At 41.8% G+C, this 21,518-nt stretch overlaps 1 protein-coding gene across 1 annotated transcript in view; it reads left to right on the top strand.

Annotated features, from left to right (window-relative positions):
- Positions 1-21,518, top strand: part of CYRIA (CYFIP related Rac1 interactor A) — a 101,292-nt gene that overhangs the window by 60,881 nt on the left and 18,893 nt on the right. Inside the window, exon 3 of the mRNA XM_065928605.1 lies at positions 12,252-12,331. Within this exon, the coding sequence (XP_065784677.1) occupies positions 12,262-12,331 (70 nt within the window). The 5' untranslated portion in view covers positions 12,252-12,261. The remainder of the gene's footprint in view (positions 1-12,251; positions 12,332-21,518) is intronic.

The following is a 21,518-nucleotide window of genomic DNA, read 5'->3' as shown; positions in this document are numbered from 1 at the left end:
CCTCCGCGAGATGGAAATGTCTCCTTGGCAGGAAATCCGCGAGGAGCACCGCGGGGTTGTGCAAACAGCCTCACAATGTCCGCTTGTGTGTGTGCACTCGGCTTCGCCCGCGTCGCCCACAATGCTCTGGATTTTTTTTTTTTTTTTTTGGATAATGGGCCTCTGTGGACCCATAGGCCTTGTCATGCAAAGGGAGTGACCTGTGTTTGTCATAAATGGGCTCTTGTATGATTAATCGCCACGCGAGCGCGCCCGCAGCCGCCGCGCAGCGCCCGTCTCACCTCCTTGCTGAGGCGGTGGTCTCAGGCGCTTTCATCCCTCGCTCCAAAGCAGCCGTGCAGAATTTATGGCTAAAAGGGAAATGACTTGTTTGCCTTGTGGTTGCAGGTTTTTTTGGTATGCTAGACAGGAGGTGCAGAAAACGACCATTTGTTGCTGGAGGCTAGCTGCGTGCCGGATGCTTTCCTCTTTGCTTTCTGTACATTATCTAACTCAATAAGGGCACTGTTTGGGAACTATTACGATGTGCATTTTACAGGTGAGAAAAGCTCAGATTCAAAAGAGTCGAAGACCTAGGACTTCCTTGGTGGTCCAGTGGCTAAGACTCTACGCTCCCAATGCAGGGGGGCCCAGGTTCAATCCCTTGGTCAGGGGAACTAGAGCACTCATGCGGCACTGAAGATCTGGTGCAGCCTAAATAAACATATATTTTAAAAATAAGCAAACAAAAGAGATCCCCCCAAAACAGAAGAGTACAAGACTTGCCCAAAGTCTCCACGGTCTGTGCGGTTGCCACTAAAGGACTCCTTTTCTTTTTCAGCGTGGTCCACTGTTCATGCACTTGGAACTGCCTTCCCGCCTGGCCGCCTAGAGGATGGAATCGGCAATTTTAACATAAATAAGAGATTTCTACTCTTGAGTGTCAGTATGTGTGTTGTACTTCCTGGAATCATGTGAAGAAACATGTAGGTCTGAGCATAGGTGCATTTTTCTAAGAAGTCTGCTTTTCATCAGATTCTCGAAGTCATCTGTGATCATAAAACAACACAATCGAGCCCCCCATAATATCTCTGTTTTGGGAAATGCTTATTTTCTCCTACCTATTCCTCTGTTAGTCACCTAGTCTTGTCCGACCCTTTGCGACCCCGTGGACCTTATGGACTGAAGCCTGCCAGGCTCCTCAGTCCATGGGATTCTCTAGGCAAGAATACTGGAGTGGGTTGCCATTTCCTTCTCCAGAGGATCTTCCTGACCCAGGGGTTGAACCCAGGTCTCCTGCATTGTAGACAGATCCTTTACTGTTTGAGAAGGGGATGACAGAGGATGAGATGGTTGGATGGCATCATCAACTCAACGGACTTGAGTTCGAGCAAGCTCCAGGAAATTGAAGGACAGGGAAGCCTGGCATGCTGCTGCAGTTCGTGGGGTCACAAAGTGTCAGACACAGCTGAGCGACTGAACAATAATTCCTCTGTTGGTCTCATGTGCAGCTGACAATCATATGGTTGTAGACATGCAGTGACTCCCATTCTGTTTCAATAGCCATCAGTGCCGAGGCTGTGTGCCCCACCCCTGCTTGGAGTTTGGGTGGGGAGGCGTGAAGGGGGAGAGGAGTGGACTGGAAAGAGTGGGGTAACATTCTGAAGATGAAGAAGACACAGCCCTTGAAAGAATTCACAGCAAGGCCAGAAGGTCAGGGAGGAGGTTTCTGGGAGGAAATGTTTGATTTGGGCCTTGAAAGATAGGCCCTCCACAGGCCGAGGGGAGGGGAAGACTGACTGTTAACAGGCAAAGGAAGCAACATGAGCCAAAAAAACAGAAGCAAGAACGAGGCCAGAGCTGTGGGCACCGTCTATGTTCTGATGTGACAAATAGAACATTCTGAGGAGCTGAAACTTGAAAGAGCTTTTCAGATCAGGTTTCAGTACCAGGTGAAAAGTTGCACCCATCTAACTCTGACAGTCACCTCGGGAAACGCTTACACCAAAAGTGCTTTTCTCCTTTCATCGGCTACCCGGTATCCCTCCAGGCCAGGGTATCACCTTGAGAAGCAGCTCCCTGTAGGAGAGGGTCTGTCTTCGGGAACTCAGCACATCCCACTCCTACTCCACCCCACCTTTCCAGTCCCAGCTTATAGTGATGGTCTTCACCCCTTGCTTGGGGTTCAAACGAAGGATTTTATTTTAAAACTTTACTTTGGTTTGCAATGAAGGGTACTGCAAAATCAAGGCACTTGCTCCTTTCAGAAACTGGAGACCAAAGCAGAGCCCCTCTAGCCTCTGAGATTTCAAAGGAGGTTTTCCGCCTTTAGGATGAGCTAGAGATGTGATGGATCCCATTAGCCCTTCCTTGGCTTCCAATTCTTCAGGTTTTCAGTATATGAAGTGGCTTTTGTTGACTTGTTGGCACTTCTGTAATTTTTGACATCCTCTCCCCCAACTCTGGGCTTCCCTGATGGTTCAGTGAATAGTGAATAGCAACGCAGGAGACACAGGAGACCTGGGTTCAATCTCTGGGGAGATCCCCTGGAGAAGGAAATGGCAACCCACCCCCAATATTCTTACCTGGAAAATCCCATGGACAGAGGAGCCTGGTGGGCTCTAGTCCATGGGTTGGCAAAGAGTTGGACACAACTGAGCAACACTACAAACTATGAAAACCCCTCAATAAATTTGAACTGGGAGGTAATACCCCTAATGCTTTGACATTCGAGTCAACTCCAAAGTCTCCTTTGGTGCACAGGTCAACCTCCGTTTAAAAAGTTCAGAGTCTGAAACCCTAGACTTACGAATCAAGTCAGTTCCTGGCTCTGGGAGGAGTGGGACTCTTCAGGGGGCTTTCAGTTCCCAGAGGGACCCCCATCTATGAGCACTGTGCCTGACGGTGCCCTGATCTGAGAGGTCATGTTTTACTACCTGAAGTGAAGTGTGGAGGCAAAGAGATCTCCGGCACAACTGTGTGGACCAGCTGCCTACGGAGTGAGAGCCAGCCAGACTGGGACTGGGGGGAAAGCCTTTTTTTTTTTTTAAGCCTAGATTGTGAGATTGCAGAAATAGAAGAGATTTAGTTCAGCAGTGTGCATTTTACACAGGACATTTCCTGTAATGGGCACAGAGTCTGCTGTGTAATCCGAGGTGCTTGGGGTATCCGGTGTTGGGTTGGGGGAAGACAAGAGAGATCCTGAGATAGTGACCAAAGATGATGGAGAGAGATTGCACCAGGAGAAGGGCTTAGAGAAGTGTCAGGGCTCAGGTCAATGTGGAAAGTACCTGGATAGAGTTTGCTGAGAGACTGGGTTTAAGGCGGGCAGAGGATGCAGAAATCTCGGGGACACTCGGATTGTTGGCTCATAATTCGTTAGGCAATGAGGTCTTTCTTTGAACAAGGAAGGAGGGGGACATTTGGGAAGAGCAGAACTTAAGGATATCAGGGCCTTCCCCCAATTGCTATGCTTGCAGGAAATTACCTTAGAGTTACTGGCCTGGAGTTGAGGAGGGAGGTCCAGCTTGGGGCTACAGGTTGAGAAGTCTTCTGCTTATGAATGAAAATCACAGTCCAGGGGGTCTCACCTGGGAGCAGGAGAAAAGGTGTAAAGAACGATCGTTGGAGACAGACACTGAAAGGTTAGATGGAGCAAGCGGATACTGCAGAAGGACTACTCAGAGATGAGGGGGTGCAAGGAGGTCCTCCAGCATCTCAGGGAGGAGGGCTTGGCCAATGGCGCACAGGGCAAGACTTGTCCTAAGCCCCAGCTGTGAGCAGCAGGAGCCTGGCTTCTGTTGGTTTAAATACCCAAGAAGCAATTCTGGGAAAAGGAGATCTGTAATCCAAGAGAAACTCAAGTCTGTTTAATCTAAATCATTTGCTCGTTAGAGCAGCCCAAACTTTGGGCAACTTCCCCGAGTTCCCTTTTGGGTTCTAGAACTGAAGCGAAGCCATCTGAGAAAGGGAATAAATAGCTTTCCCAACACTACTCAGTCCATGGAAGGCATTTCCAAGACTGGAGCTCAGGGCCCTGGGCTGCTGCAGGGGTCACTCTCCCTTTGAAATTGGGAAGTGACCTGGGTGGGCTTCCCTAGTGATTTAGGTGGTAACGAACCTGCCTGCCATCCAGGAGACCCACATTCGATCCCTGGATCAGGAAGATCCCCTAGAGAAGGAAATGGCAACCCCCTCCAGTATTCTTGTCTGGAGAATCCAGTGGACAGAGAAGCCTGGCGGGCTACAGTCTTTGGGGCTGCAAAGAGTTGGACACAACTAAATAACTAACACTACTACTACTGAGTGGGCTACGACTGTCAGCCTTCTTTCTAGCAAAGGGGCAAGCTCGTCAAGCACTCTCCCCATCACCAGGTTCTTGATTTCACAAGTGGAAGGGAACAAATTCACTAATGATGCCCCAGTGGTGGGCCGGTCCGTAATGAAGCAGGTTGATTGTTTCCATATTCACTAGTACTGGAAATTGGGGCAGAGGGGAACACACTGACTTTCATTCCCTAAAAAAGAATCTAATTTTGCCCTCATTTCTTGGAGACATTTTGCTGCTGTAATATTGATGTTTATGGGGAAATTAGCTCTGATGAGGTAATAGTCTCTTTTAGAAAACTGAACTCAGATATTGAAAGGACTATTTTAAACCTGCGCTTAATCGTTCAGCTCCGTAATGGTCTCTGGGTATTTTTTTGGAGAATTCCCATGGATTGCCTTACAACTCAACTCTAGCAGCTTGTATTCCTCTGGGAATGCCCAGCCCTTTTGAGGGACACCATGGTATTAATGATGGATGAGAATATTCAAGGCATTTTCCCATTTGAGTGCCATTACTTGTGGTGTTAAAACGTTTCAAAAACACATTTTAGCCATTAGCTCATTTTTATTGTCAGATGAAAGTGCTTAATAGACTCACTCTAGTTTCCCTCCTTCATCTCGGAATGAAATCATCTGTTGGATTCTTGGCACCACATTCGGCAATGGAACAGAGAACGTTACGAATTCATTGCAGAAGTGGCAGCTGGGGCGGGGAATTCCAGCCCAGCCCAGCTATTTAAAATCACTAACCTGGTTTAGCAGATTCAGGCTCCTGGAATTTATAGGCTGAACTACTTCCATGCATTCCATTGGTACATTTTTCCCTCCCAGAAAAACAGGTGCTTCTAACATTTAGGAAATGTACCTTTCCCTTGGTTGAGAAGTAGTTTTTTAAGCCACCTATTTTGTATCTGATATAGTATAGGCTGATGGTCAGCCAGTTTTGCTTATCTTTCAAAATAGTCAAGGAGTATAAATGGTGTGTGATGGGGCTGTGTGATCACTAGGAGAAAGTATCCCCGAGTTGTGTGAATAGTTGATGTATCGGGGTTATACTCTCCCCTCTCAGATGGCTCCCTGATGGTTCACGGGAGACAAGCCCGAGGGGTCACTCGCTTTTGGGGGGTGGTGTGGGGAGCTTGCAGACCTCTTCTGTTGCTGGCACCAGCTGCCACCCTGGCTGTTGTCAAGATTTCGCCAACTGTGAACCTCAGTGATCAGGGTGAAGAGCAGATTGCCTTAATAGCCCTCCTAAAATCACATCCAGTTACCAGAAACACTCCGAAAGCCAGAACTGGACTTCTTTCCGCCACTCTGGTGGGGAAATCTCAGGGCTCCACTGGAGTTAGGAGGTCAGACTTCTGGTAAAACTAGGTAAGTCAGGTCGCAGGATGCCTCTGGAGGTACCAGCCTCAGAGCAGAGACCAGCAGCTCAGCTCCCCAGCTGGGCCAAGTAATTGACCAGGTTAACGACCTCTAGTCTTTAGAATTTCATAAACCTGTAAAATTTCAAAATAAACATCGGGGATTTAGGATGTAACTATCTCTATCATCTTATAAAGTAAATTAAAACACAGTAGCCTAGAGTTGTTTGCATAACTTCAGCTTTCTGCAAGATTCATGCCATAGCCTTCATTCCTCATTTTGCTTTGGAATCACTGGACAGGACAATCTTAAGGATTTCTTTGCCAGTGATAACTGTATGTTGATCCCTGGTGCTAAGTGCTGGACATACAAAGAGGTGTAAAACCAGCCCTGCCCAAGCAGGCCTTGCGTTCAGAGCTGGGGAGAAAGTGTGTAATTACCATCCACACTGTAGGCCGTGTGACAGTAAAAACAGCATGTTAGGTGAGCAAAGAAAAGGAGAGCTCACCCAAGGGAGTGAATTTGTTTCCTTTGAGCTGGAGTCAAAGAGGAGGGAAGACTTAGGGGGTTCCTTCTGAAGGCCCTAATTTCCAAACTCATACTTGAAAGGAAATTCCGGGGAGGGCCAGTGCTTAGAGGCCAGATGAAATTGGAGTCCAGACTCAGCTCTATGACTTTGGGGCTTGAGAAACTTTTAAATCTCCAAGATTATTTCTGTATCTCTAATGTTGGGATAGCAACAGTTGCTTCCTCATATGGTGGTTGTGAAAATTAAAATATGATAATACATGAAAAGCTCTCATTGCTATGGCCTGCAGATCATTTAAAAATGTTAGCTGTCATTCTAATTGTAAACAGAAGGAGCAGTGTGGGCAAGGGCCCTGAGGCGACAAAAGCAGGCTGCTTTTGAGAAGTGCAGGGTGTGATGAGTGCTGGGCCCGCTGGCCCAGAGGAAGAGAGGAGACAGAGGAGCCAGCAGAGGCTGGGGGCCAGGTTTTCTGAACCCAGTGCACCCATTTGCGTGCCTTGTATCCCGCGGGTCCTGCAGAGTCTTGGGAGTATATTAAGCAAGGAAGGAGCATTGTCAGATTTGTGTTTAGAAAGCTGGAAATGAATGAACGAGAAACAAGACTGGAATTAAGAGGATCAGTCTGGGGGCTCTCTGTAGGAGGCAGACAAGCTCTGCTGGGGATCTGAATTAGGATAATCTAGACAAGGAAGGAGAGAACTGTGTCCAATGCAATGAATCACCAGTGAGAATGTCCTCGTTTAGTAGCTGTTTAGCATGTTCTGGGGAGACCCTACTGCCATGGAGCAGAAACTCTCCAGGGGCAGCGACACACTGCACCTTATATTTCAATGTCTTTCAAAAAATGAACTTGATGCCCCATTTACTTTTTGCATTAGTGGACAGAGCAAGAGATTGACAGGACACCTCTCTTCTGAACCCTTCTTTGAACTAATTTCCTGGGGCAAGTGCTGTTTTGTAAAACAAGAGCTTTAAAAAGATGGCCCCAGTTCTAATGTGGAATGTGTTCTGATGACATTTGGGACTTCCATCTGGATGACTTTGAAAAGGACATTTATTGTACCTGATCCACAAGTTCTTATCTGTAAAATGGGTCCAATATCACCTTCCCTGCCTTTGACACATGCTCATGTTGAGGATAAATGAGTCCAGAAACATCTTTGACAAAGATATGATGTTATATAAATATATGTCATTGTGTATTCATGATTTGTCTGGGGTTTGTAGTAGTTCAGACTGGTAAAGAATCTGCCTATAATGCAAGACACTTGGGTTTTATCCTCGGGTTGGGAAGATCCCCTGGAGGAGGACATGGCAACTCACTCCAGTATTCTTGCCTGGAGAATCCCATGGAGAGAGGCACGTGGTGGCCTACAGGTCATGGGGTCACAAAGAGTCAGACATGACTGAGCAACTAACACTTTCACTTTCACTATATGCTAATAGCTATGTTACAGAAAAATATTAGGCTCAGCAGAACTTCTTAATCTCCAAAATACAGAGTTACAGATAAAAGAATCTAAGTCTTTGATTTCTTAAATTTTTATACCAGGGATACTAAGAAATTTGTAGATGCTGGAAGGTATTGGCTCACTCAAAATGCTAAGAAAACCCATCCCTCTAGAAGAGGCATTGAGTCTTTACCATCTTAAACCTTAAGAAAAATACTAGCAAATAAACCATGTAGGGCTGTTGCTCTATTTTTTTCTCACTTTCTGTTCTTTGTTGATGAAAGGTGGTATTGTCTTAGAAATTCTCCTTTGCAATAGTTGTAGCTACAAAAGAAATTTTCTGAGTGCTTGTTCTTTAATCATGAAAATTGGGCATTGAAATGTTGGTATACGCAGGCGAAGGTCAGAATTCACAGTGCTCATGCCCCGCACTTGAGTTCTGCTATGTCTTACTCCTAGTAAACAAATTTCCTCACCAGAGAGGGCCCCATTTTTTTAAAATTACCTCTGGTTGATTTTATTTGGTTTTACACTCTGGGAATACAGCTAATCCTATTGTTTATTTATTTTTTTCTTCCAAACAAGAGCAGAGTTATAAGTAGGACAAAAAAATAATTGCACACGTATGTATGTGTGTGTGTGTGTGTGAGTGTGTGTGGTGTCTGTGTGCGTGTTTTGCTTCTCTTCTCATTTTTGGAACTGAAGTGTTGGCAGAAAACGACTTCTTTAGGAAAGTCATCATTTTCTACTGAGCAGCCTATGAGCCAACTCCCATGGAAGTGGTTTTAAGCTGAGCGCCAAGAAAGTAGTCACAGAAAACACCAGTATACATCCCAAATCATCACCACGGAGACAGGAGAGCCTCCCTTGGCAGAGACACGCGGGCTGTCTTTACAGACACTGTTAACACTCCTACCAGGACTAGAGAAATGCCCTCCTTTAATTTGGAAAAAAAAAAAAGTGTAAAGATCCATTTCAAAATTGTATTAAGTAAATAAACCTTGAGGAATAAGCCTTCTGTTTGGGGAAGACTTCAGCAGTCACTTATGTCTGCTGTTCCCTTCTCACCCCTCATCCCCCAGCTGGGGACCTCCTCTCTGCCATTACAGATTCCCAGGCTCCTTCATGCCTGGGTGGACTTCACTTCTTCTATGAAACCGACTTTTCTGAAAGACTCCACCCCCACATGGTTTCCTAAAGAAAGCATGGATTCCTCAAGAAGTATGTTTTTCCCTGTACATGGAGCATTACTAGTGAGAAACAGGCTGCTTTGGAATCTTAACAGAAACTGTAGACTGTCCCCAGAAAAAGGATCGTAGGCCTACAGTACTGTATTATCCTGCAGACACTTTCTGCAGACCATGGACTCTCAGCATTCTCCACCAGGGACCTCCTAGGGGTCTGAAGCCCCAGGTTCCTTCTTGTGGGGAAAAGAATGTGGACTTTGGGTTCCCAGACCCTCAAGTTCAAATGTGACTCCATCTTTTATTCTCCTATCATGTTTAGTAATATACTTAACCATCTGAACCTCTTTTTCTTCCAATAAATGAAGACAGTTGTAGCTACCCAAAGAGTTGGTATAAGGTTTTAGTGAATTTAAGCGTGTGAAAGCTCCAAGCACAGTGCCAGGCACACCGTAGGCATTCAATAAAATGTGCACATTCTTGTCCCCTTGGAGGGGAGCAACTTTTTTTTTTGCCATGAAGGAGGTGAACTATTTCTTTATCTATTCAAGAAGCTTGTATTGAAATGCATGTTTTCTAGGTTCCATAATGCTACATAAGTTCCCACAATTTTATCATTCCAGACAGTTCCTGTTTGGGATGTCAACATCTAGAAATCTAGAATAGTTCCAGTTAATTGACCCTGGCTGTTGTTAGGATCACATCTCAGGATATTTGACCACATCAGCCAACCAGACTAAGTAACCTTCTGAACGGATAGCACTCTGCAGCCGGCTAATATTTGAATGTATTTCCATGCGTGTTTCAGTCTGTTACTAATTTTGAAGGCCTAATGTATTTCCCACCCAGGAACTCTGACAGTAAAATCCTACACAAGGCAGACTTTTAGGAGGAAGCTAAACTTGTTCAGGTCTCTTGTGACATGTTAATAGCACAAAACTAGGGAAATTAAGAATATTTAACTTTCATTAAGGCATTTTATATGAAAGTTGGGGTTGCTACTAAACAGTAGAATCATCTTCCTGCAAAATTTGCCTTGGGGTCTGAGTTGGAATTGTTCATTAAATTGGAAACACATTGTTTCCTGGAGACCCAGGAGGGTTTGTGAATATTGCCCAGTGACAAGGATAGACTACACTAGTTGTGAATTTTAATTTGGCAGAACCTGTCTCACACAGGGCTTTGCTCAAAAAATATCTTAAAAGGAAACACGAATCAAGGCAAGGGAGGAAAAAAAAAAAACAGTGACAGAAAGAATATAAAAGAGGGAAGATTCTTTTGGACAAGAGGAGCATGGTGTTTGCCTCAAATTGTGTGTCCATGTACTTGTGCACACATGCCCAGGTGGCACTCGTGATAATCCAAGAGACACAAGTTCGATCCCTGGGTTGGGAAGATCCCCCGGAGGAGGACATGGCAACCCACTCCAGTATTCTTGTCTGGAGAATCCCATGGACAGAGCAGCTTGCGGGTTACAGTCCATAGGGCTGCACAGAGATGGACATAACTGAAGCGACTTAGCATACACGCACACATGCCCAAATATTCATATACTTCAAGATCGGCAAGGTCGAAGAAGTATATATCCCGATCTTCTGCCCAACTCATTTTCACAATACTTTTAATTTCTACATCACCACCACCAGTGACAGGAAACTCACTATTTCATAGGGCAAATCACCCAATAGTCTGACAACCCTAGTGGTGAGAAATGTTTTCATGACATTGAATGAAGATCTTCCTCGTTATTTCCTCGTTGGTTCTAGTTCTCTTCTCTAGAGCCACATAACACCTCTCTGATTTGTCTTCCATAGAATTCTGCGTAAGTATTTGAAGGCGTTAAGATAATCATCATAATGATGACAGTGGTAATTATCACATATTGTTTCTTGAGCACTTCTTAGAAGTACTGTGCTAGGCATTTTATATCTTTAATCTCATTAATATCCATGAATTGATGAAATAGATACATTTCAAAAACTCTTTTTATAGATGAGAAAACAGGCTTAGAGAGTCAGTGCCTTGCCTTGGATAACAGAGCTAACAGGAAACAGAGGTAGGATTGCAAGCAGTCCTCCCTAAGTTCTTCTAGCTTCACATTAGTGATATGGGTGACCTTGGGTGATATCTGTAAGTGGATGTGAGTGTTTTCTCAGAGGGAGGATTATGGAAACTATATTATACCACCTGCTGCACCCAAGAGAACTGCTTGTTATGTATTTGTATGCATAGCATCCTTTTTGTTTATTTTTCGTTCACCACATCTTTCTTACAGTAGCATTTTTTTTTTTTTTAATTCCTACAGCAACATAACACTATCAGGGGCCATGTGCATAGAAAATTACAGCCCTGAGCTCCGTTATCCTCATCCAGTGATTTTTGAAGTTGATCCCTCACAAGCTGAGGTGTCTGAGTCACGAGTTAGAGGAATGGCTTCAGCACCCAGCATCAGATCGCAGCTCCATAAATACGTGTAGAATGAATGAAGGCACAATGGCCTCCTGAAGAAGGAGAAGGTTTACTGTCTAGAGCTGAGAGCAGTAGACATGTTGCTATTTATTTAAATCAGTTAAGTTTAGTTGCTAAGTCATGTCTGACTCTGCGACCCCATGGACTGCAGCACGCCAGGCTTCCCTGTCTTTCACCATCTCCCGGAGTTTGCTCAAACTCGTCCATCGAGTTAATGATGCCGTCCAACCCTCTCATCCTCTGTCATCAATAATAACTGCATTTTCCCTATTCTTTCAGGTTGGGGTTGCAGATATGTCACAGATTTGTATTTCTCTGTAGGTTGGATTCACTGTTGCAAATGCCTCAGGCTGCAGTTTCATTGAGAATAATTTTTTGGATGTTATACCTTTTCATTTTTAAACTTCATGAAGTACTAATCTCATAACTATTGAAATGTTAAATCGCAGGAACCTCTGATTTACCTGGGAAACAGGACTTCTTGTATAGGCTAAAAGGGATTCCTGGGAGTGTAAATCTGTTTTCTAAACTCTTTTCCTTGGGAACTTTGAGAAATTTACCTTTCTGGATAAGTAATTTAATAATGCCCTCACTGTTCTGCTTGTCCATTGACATGGTATGTTCCCACACCAATGGAACAGAAATAAAGCAAGGATAAAATATTAACTGTAAGGATTCTGGGGATTAGTGAACGGGAAAGGGGAAAAAAGATTTCTAGAATACACCTGAACTCTGCCTCCTATGACCATTACCCAATTCTTTGAACAATAACTAATTGCTAACTTGTCACTTGTCACCTGGTATAAAAATACTTTTTGTTAGGTCTTCTGATGTAGTTATAGTGGTTCAGTGGTATGTATGCAAATCATTAAAAAATATCTAACCTTTTAAGAAGTATGTGTTTTATACTGCTAACGGTGTTTGGTTTTGTGTTTTCTCTTCTAGGCTTGCTGGGATGGGAAACCTGCTCAAAGTCCTTACCAGGGAAATTGAAAACTACCCACATTTTTTCCTGGATTTTGAAAGTAAGTTCCCAAAATTAAAAGATTATGATGAGAAGTCTTCATTTTCTTTATAGTTTGTTGATAGGGGAGTTATAAAGATTGTTAGGTAATGCTTAAACCACATCCAAATGTCTCTCTGCATTTCTCTGAGTCTTCAAAGACCACTTCCTTCTTTCTTTTCATATATTATTTTTTTAAACTGTGGTGGATTCAAGTCAATGTATGGCAAAACCAATACAATATTGTAAAGTAAAATTAATTAATTAATTAAAATAATAAAAAATTTTTAAAAAAGAACATCTAATATGCTCATGCTTTTCTTTGATTTTAGAAGCAATCAGTTATTGTAGGCCTAACATCAATCATCATCATGTATTTTCCTAATAATTTTCATGAATTATTATGTCATAATCCAAAGAAAATGGTATACATAGGAATTTACACAGATTAATATAAAACAAATATCACTAGATGTAAAAGAAAATTGATAGATACCAGACATGAGACTTAGAGATTTTGTAGTTTTGAGTAATCTCTGTCTGTTCTTTGTGTATTATTTGATAATACAGAACTGTTTCAGAATTTTGAGATGCAGCTTTCATTTGAAAGGTTTTTTAGATCGAAAACTTTAAATTAGGGAAAGCGGCTTATGAATCATGACTGAATACATAGAGATTCTTTCTTATATTGTTCATTGTTTGAGTATGTTTATTAATGAGTGACACATTCATTTTAAGCAACTGATCTCATGTGTCTATACTTACTCTTGTGTTCTCCTCCTTTTGAATTGCAATTCCACAATACCAAGCACGGTTAAATGTCATTTGTCCCAGTAGTCACCATCTGTTGCAAACCTTAATCTGCTTTAAAGTATAATTTAAACTATAGTTTAAAGTATTTTATTCATATTAAATAAGTTGAAACTTCCTTACATATATATTAAACCTTCTAATAGAGATTTTCTAAGTAAATGCTAGAATAACTTTCTAAGACACAGCAAACCAAACTATGAAAGCTCTCTGGAGGTATCTTTTTAAAATCTTTGTTATGCCTAAATACCTACTTAGAAAGGAAAAGTATTCCCAAAACTCATACATTCTGAAAAAAAATTTTAATGCAAATTATATTCAATTAAAGAGATCTCACTTGTGATTTAACTCAGTTTGTTATTGTTCTTGTTATTTTGCTAAGTTTGGCTGGATTTGATTGGGTGTGGTTGGTTTTGGTTGAGTTTAGCTGGGTTTGTCTGGGTTTGGTTGTATTTGGCTGAGCTTGTCTGGGTTTGGTGGAATTTGATTGGGTTTGGCTGAACTTAATTTGGTTTGGCTGGATTTGTTTGGGCTTGGTTAAATTTGGTTGAATTTAGTTGGTTTTGGCTGGGTTTGTTTGGTTTGAGCTATGCTGGGTTTGGTTTGGTTTAGTAAGGAGGGCAGCTGGGAACTCAAAGAATGGATTTTCTTTTTTTTTTTTTTTACTGGTGTGACTTTTGCTACTCTTCTATAATATACATATCTTTATTATAACAGGAAGATTTATTAATAATTTTAAAAATTGCTGCAGATGAACTACCTATTATTCCATCACCCTAATTTTACTACTTGCGTCTTTAATTGGTCCTTTCCACTTCTTGTCATATGTATTTTACACTGTTTCATTCAGCGTGCACAAAGGCCAAAATAGTGGTAAAACAGTGTTCACCTACAACTCATGAAAGGGAGTTTCATGCTTTACTCTTTTGGAAGTTCTAAATTCCACATGCATGTGTGCATGCTTCTCACAATGTCACCCAGAATTCAGTGGCCCCATTTGCCTATGTAGCTGTTCTTGAACTTTGGCCTTCCCATGCTTCCACAAAGAATAATATTGAGTTCTTTGTCAAGTCTAATATGAAAACTTTAAAGGGATAAAAGTAAAATCTACAGGAATTTAAAGCAGTAGTTGAAAACTACTGGTGTTCTCCGAAACAAGATCTCAGAGCATCCCCTTCCCCACCAACATAGCAACGGGGCCTCTCTTCCTCTCTCCTACAACCCAAGGACTCTGACCTACTCAGTCTTGTACTTTGACCATTTTCTTAATATGGTATTTAAAGAAAGATCATGGTGGCCAAAGAAAACATTTAAATATTTCCAATTTTGGTAATGACTTATAGTATCAAAACTCCATTTATAGATATGCTATAATTTCTTCAGGAAGGGGAAGTATAGACTGGATTTCCATGTCTGGTGGCCTATTACTAGAACTAGAGTATTTAAGGAAAGTATAAAACTATAAATTTATAGACATGCATAAAATCCTGTTTATATCCCCCTTACTACCAAAGAGAAGATTAACATTATTTCACTGAGTCTGAGAAGATGAGTCACTGGGCTGAAGTCACACAGGGAATGATCGGGGAATTGAGGTGGGAGTACAGTTGTCTTTGGCCTTCTTCTTCCTTTTGCTTCGATTCCCTTAAGTGCTCATCATAGGCAGCTTCCAGGAAGTAATACAACCATCATTTTCTGCCTCATTAGAGAGGGAGATGAGATGTCTCATGAAAAAAAAAATATTTTCATTTGTTGATTCTTCAAATCTTATTTCCTAAAGCTGGCTTTCAAGAAAGAAGGATGACAGACTGGAAGGGTGGGGAAGATGGGCTGAGGTCATGATTTTTCCTTGAGTGTGTAGATTTCAGCTCATTATGGCAATGGCATGTTGAGTATGGTCATGAGCATCCATGTAAGCCTGGTGACATCAGGGAGATGGAACTAAACAAGAGCAGCCATTGCCTAATGAAGCCCCAGGCTGGTGTGGAGGACAATATAGGCAGAGAGTTCAAAGACAAAATAAAATAAGGGGCTTAGAAGAGGCATAGTGTTACCTGAGAATAGAGGGAGAAGCTTCTAGTCTCAAGAAATGGATGACCTCAGGAGGAATTAGAGAAGTTTTCTTGCAAAGGTGGCATTTGGAATGGACTTAATGTGTATTTTTTTCCGAAGACCTAGAAGACCTGGGTTCATTCTCTGGATTGGGAAGGTCCCCTGGAGAAGGGAAAGGCTACCCACTCCAGCATTGTTGCCTGGGGAATTCCATGGACAGAGGTGCCTGGTGGGCTACATACAGTCCATGGGCTTCCAAAGATCGGACATGACTGAGTGACTAACACCTTCACTTTCAGAAGACTTTTCCAAAGAGAATAGTTAAAATCCCCGAAGGAAAACTACAGAAGATAAAAGCTGAGTAGATGACAACTTTAGGCATGCTTGTGTTTACAGGGAGCTTGAGTAGGAGAGAGGCTACATGGAGGGAGAAGCAGGGCAACTTAATTGAGATTCCTGATGGCAGGGCTTGGGCCCCACCCAGTGTGGTGACCCAGCCATCAGCTTATGTTGAGCTAAGAGACCAAATAAGCCCAAGTAACAGATGCTGGCCATGTGAGGAAACAGAATAGAACAGGCTAGATCAGGCAGCCAGGAGACACAGACTTTCAAGAAGGAGGGAATGTAAATAGATTCAGATGCTGAGAGTAGTCAAGAAGGCTTGAAAAGGGGATGATGAGTTGGGCAGTTAGCTGCCTAACAGATTCAGGATTTATTGCTTTAAATACAGAGGTTGGATTGCAAAGAGTTAAGGGGGGAGTCAGCAGTGAAGGGAGGAAGGCAGGCTGAACAGCCTGTAGCAACAGCTTAAATGCATGTGGCACCTCTGCTTCGAGTGTTGGATATTCTTTTTGAAGTCAGTGATGGAATATAATTGAACTGGGTCAAATAGATATAATTAAGCTGGGTCAAAATTTAATACAAAATTAGACACATCTGTCCTTAGGTTTTCCAGTTGTGTAGATCTGATTTAAATTTGTTTGACCTTTGTAGTGGGTTCTATAGTCAATGCTCGTATTTCTACACAGTCACTTACTGTCTTTTTATTGTTGTTTTTTCATCCCATGACTATTTTCTTTCCATGAACAGAAATGTTATAATTTGATGAAGTATGATTCATCATTTTCTTCCTTTTTCTCTAAGTGCATTCTGTATCCTCTTTAAGAAATCATGCCTATTCCATGGTCATAAACATACTCAACGACATTTCCCTATGAAAGCTTTAGAATTTTAAGCTTTGCATTTAAGTCAGTGATCAATCTTAGCAAATTTTTGCATATGTTGTGAAAGAGGTATTGGATTTATTTCTTTTTTCATGTGATACAAAATTATTTTAGCACAGGCGGATTGCTTTAATGCTCAATCATAAATTTGTTATTTATAATATATGTGGGGCTACTTAGGGACCTTTTATTCTCTCTCATTGCTTCTTGATCCATTTCACCAATTAATACCAAAACCTAGCAACTAATAAGTTATAAAATCAGGAAAAGCAAGTGTTTCAACTTTGTTCTTTCTCAAGATATTCTGACTATTCTAGCACCTTTACTTTTCTATATAATTTTATGTATCCTTCAAAACTAGCTTTTAATGTCCACAAAAAATCTTGCTGGGATACTGATTATAATTATGTAAATCAATAAATCAGTTTGGAGGTAATTGACTTCTAGGCAATATTAATTTGTCCCACCTATGCATATAGTCTGTCTTTCTGTTTGTTTAGATATTCTTTAACTTCACTCAGAAATGTTTTATAGTTTTTAGAAATCTGGCATATCTTTTGTTAAATCTACCTTTAATCATGTCATATTTTGACCATAACAGTTTTCTTACCCTTAGTATTTGCAGCAGTATGTATTTCCCTATTTTGTCTACCTTTCTTTATAGCGTGTTTCTTATAAACAATATGTAGTTGCCCCAAGCTTTTTTATCCAAGCTGATAATATCAACCTTTTAATTGGTATGTCTAGTCCATTTACTTTTAATTACTGTATGTGCCTTTAATTAACGTTTGTATTTGTGTATCTTGGTGTCATTTCCATTCGTTATTTTTTTCCTCTTAGATTCTCAGTGTCTTTCTGTCTTTTAAGTAAACCAAATAATTTTTAGTACTCTTTTGTGTCCTTTCTGCTGACGTTTTAGTTGTGCTTCTTGGTTCTTACGTTAGAGAGTATTATATACATCTTTAACTTACTGCCATCTATCTTCAAAATGCATTGTTCACTTCATGAAGAATTTAAGAAACTTGTCACAGTAGACTTCCAATCACCACCCTTCCACTCACTCTTTGTGCTATAGTTACATGTTTTACTTCTGTGTACATATGTTATATGTATATGTTATAAACTCATTGCAATGTCTTTTTTTTAAACTTTAAACTCTCAAATAGTCTCTGTGTGTTTATATTTGTAATCTTACTGACATATTTTTCAGTGTTCTCCATTCCTTCTGACATAGCTAGGTCTCTTTGGTATTATTTCACTTTAGCCTAAGAACTTCTCTGTGGAAAAGATTTAGATGGCACCTTATGCTTATGTCATGTGTGACCTATTCAGTATCTGACATAGACCTGGGCATGAAGCATAAGCTTAGGAACCTTGGCTTCTTCACTGATGCTAATTCAGTAACTATCTGCAGAGCATCTTCTTTATCCTAGCTTTGGGCAGGACCAGCAGAAGTGGGGGTGGGATCTTAGTGGAGCAGAGGGGCATGAGGGGGAATCACATAAGGTACATAAATACAGGAGCACAAACTCTTTTTCAAGGAGTATGTAACTGTTGGGGAGATCAGATGCAAACACAATGAAGAGACAATAGTACAGGTAGCAGAGAAGAAATCTAATAGCTAGAACAAAGAGAAAGTGATGGACTAGCCTAAAGAAGTACAGGTTCTAGGCTGGGATGAAGATACATTTCTTTGGCTATAGTAACAGAAAAGTGATTTTCTTATAAGAAAAGTCCACCCTTATGAGCGTAATAGGAATGCCAAAAACCATAAAAGTGGTTGATGGGGTTAGTTAAGAGGGAAATTCTAAAGCTCCCAAGTCATGGTACTTCCAGAAAGGCTCTTCGTATTTTGACTTGTTACAACTACAGTCTCCTACTCTTTAAAGCAAGGGTGTGGGTGCATGTCAGATTAGACAATCAGCTGGAATTTCTTTGGGGGATGCAGAATACTTCTTACTGCTACTGATCTCGTCTTTCATCTCCCCCTCTCTGGTCCTCTCACATCTGCTGCAGTTGTGCCTAGGGGGCTAGGTAATCTTGGAAAGGGAAAGGAGGAAAATAAAGGATGTTTTGGTTACTTTACAAATGAAACTAAAACAAACAAAAAGCCAAGGAACAGAACAGACCTGGGAAGCAATTTGTTTATGTCAAGGCAGGGATTCATTCAGAAAGATTCTTTCAGTTTCTAGCACTTTCGCTTTTTAAGTGCTTTTCAGCTGTCACCATCCTCTTTATGATCCTACACGTCACAGACCCCCACAGGACCATATAGGGAAGAGACGCGGCTCTTGCTAGCTCCCCTCCCTCTACCAAGAATTCATCTGAGACCAGGAGAGATTAATTGGCTTGCCCTGAGGTCTCATATTTAGTGAGTGAAAACTTATGATAGGATATGGTTCTTCAAAAATTACATCCTGGAGCTCTCTCTTCCCCTCATGACTTCACAGGGATGCCTCAGCATGTGAAATAAACAGCCTTCAAGTGTCTTAAACCTCCCTGCTTTTTGCAGTCCCTCATCTGACTGTCCCTTGGGAAAGGGCTCTGGCATAGGAAGACTGATGTTCCTGTACAAATAAATATGTCAGTTCCATCACACTTACATCTTCTGACAGACCTTTGCAATTGTACATTGTTTTTTTGTAAGCGGTTAGTATCGTGCTATAAATCGTTTCCATTTTTACATCCCCCAGTGTTCATATCAGGGCTTCCCTGGTGGCTCAGATGGTAAATAATCTGCCTGCAATGCAGGAGACCCAGGTTCGACCCCTGGGTCAGAAAAATCCCCTGGAGAAGGGAATGGCAACCCACATCAGTATTCTTGCCTGGAGAATCCCGTGCACAGAGGAACCTGGTGGGTTACAGTCCACGGGGTTTTAAAGCGTTGACTTGACAGAAAGACTAACACACACACACGTATATTGTTAATATTAGATAGTTATTACGCTTCTCAGTTTATCCTGAAGGGGTGAAGGGTGAAATGAGTAAGTGGGTGGAGAAGAAGAGCTAGAGATTTAATTTATGGTTTGGCGAACCCTTCCTGCTCTGCCTTTCTTTGGTGTTTATACAACAGCTGGTGGGTGCAGAGATAGGGATGTATCCTACTGATGAAACGCCAGGGCTTCCTTCAAAGCCAAAGACATCTCCAAATAAATCGTCCCCCATTCACATTTTTCTTCAGTTAATTTGTTTGATTCTCTGTCAGCTTTTCCACACAGTCTTGGATAGGTCTTTAGGGGTAGGTGTGTGTGTGTTCCCGGGGCTTGTGGAGACAGAGTGCATCCTTGGCTGATTTACAGAGATAAGAACTCTTTGATTTGACAGCCTTGCTCAGGGTTGAGCCCTGCCGCCTGTGCCCTGGGGTATGCTCACCGAAGATGTTTGTTTCTGACAAAGCTGGTGGCCACCTTGCTTTGCATCGGCACAGTGGAATGCCAAGAATTCTGCTCTCAGTAAATATCACAGTCCTTCAGCACGAAACCGCCCCCTGACCCCGGTGACTCTAAAATACTGACAGTTAATATCCACTGTCACAGGGAAATTGAGTCAAAGGAGGATAAATAGGTCCCCTATAAACAAAATGAATACTGTTGAACTTTCTTAATTGATAAGATGGTGCTTTTTCCATTAAAAATTCTAGGCACTTGGAATTCAGCAAATTCTTGACAATAAATGTATGTATTCAAGGTCACAGGGCACATGATACATTTTCATTCTTTCCACAACAGCAAGTCTAGAATAGGGGTTTAAATCATCGCCTGGAGAAAGGCCTGGAGAGACTTGTTCCAGGGCTCCTAGAAGTGTTGGTTTCTGAAATTGCCTGTGTAAATCACAGGCACTTTTAACAGCTTCATTGTTAGACAGGAACAGTCCAGCTTTCTGTAACCATTCTCCTCAATTTTGATGAAATAACTGGTGATGATTAGGAATTTAGAATGTGATTCTTAGAAGAAACGTCACTAAGCAATTCACTGGCCACAACTGGAAACAGAGACCCATTTCCATCATCATCATTATTTTTAGTGTGTGTATGTACCTTTGACTTAAGATCAATCTTTGTGTTAAAAATAGAAAAACAGAAGCTTTCATTCAGAGTTCCTGTTCACTCAGCAAAGGCTCTAGGAGGTTGCTGATAGGTTAAATAGTAACCTTTCCAATCACTAATTCTTCTGGGTCTTTTTCAAGATGTCTCTCCTTGACATCTGAAGACACAATGCATTTTAAAAGCATGGTGACCAACTGAATCTCAATTTGGAGAATGCCAAAAGTGCAGACCCCAAAGTCTCTCAAAGGACTATTGCAGAAAGTATAATAACAGCTTTAGAATTAGGAGAGTAACATTAATGCAGCTTTGCACTAATCAAATATTCTATTAGGATGTTAACCACACTGAAGAAGCATTGAGGCCATAGATAAATGATGGAGGATTTAAAAACACGTTAACTAAAGTGTGAATAGCCAGTCTGATTGTAGGTAAATGCGTATTATCTTCATGATGATAGTGAGACATGCAACAGTGGTAAAGCCATTTCAGGAGACAAGACAGAGAGGATCTGGAAGTAGTAAGATCTTTATTTTTTCACGGCTTCTCAACACCCATGTTCTCCATCATATGGTCAGTTTCATCATTTATCCATTGAGACATGACACATTTAGTAAGTTTCTCCAATGGGTAGGGCATGTGGGAGCACTGAGGACAAGAATACAGGCCCTGTCTTCAGGTAGCTTGGTATTCAAAGACAAGCAGGAAAACCATCACAAAACAATATGAATTGCTGTTCAGTTGCTAAGTTGTATCTGAGTTTTTGCAACCCCATGGACTGCAGCAAGCCAGGCTTCCCTGTCCTTCCCTATCTTCCAGAGTTTGCTCAAAGTCATGTCCACTGAGTCAGTGATGCTATCTCACCATCTCATCCTCTACCGGCCCCCTCTCCTTTTGCCTTCAGTCTTTCCCATCATCAGGATCTTTGCATCAGATAGCTGAAGTATTGGTGCTTCAGCTTTAGTGTCAGTCCTTCCAATGAATATTTAGGCTTGATTTTTCTTTAGGATTAACTGGTTTGATCTTCTTGCAGTCCAAGGGGCACACCACAGTTTGAAAGTCTCAGTTCTTTGACACTCAAC

This window comes from Muntiacus reevesi, chromosome 3 (assembly GCF_963930625.1).
Source record: "Muntiacus reevesi chromosome 3, mMunRee1.1, whole genome shotgun sequence".
Classification (NCBI taxonomy): Eukaryota; Metazoa; Chordata; class Mammalia; order Artiodactyla; family Cervidae; genus Muntiacus; species Muntiacus reevesi.
This window is presented reverse-complemented; position numbering and strand designations above follow the sequence as displayed.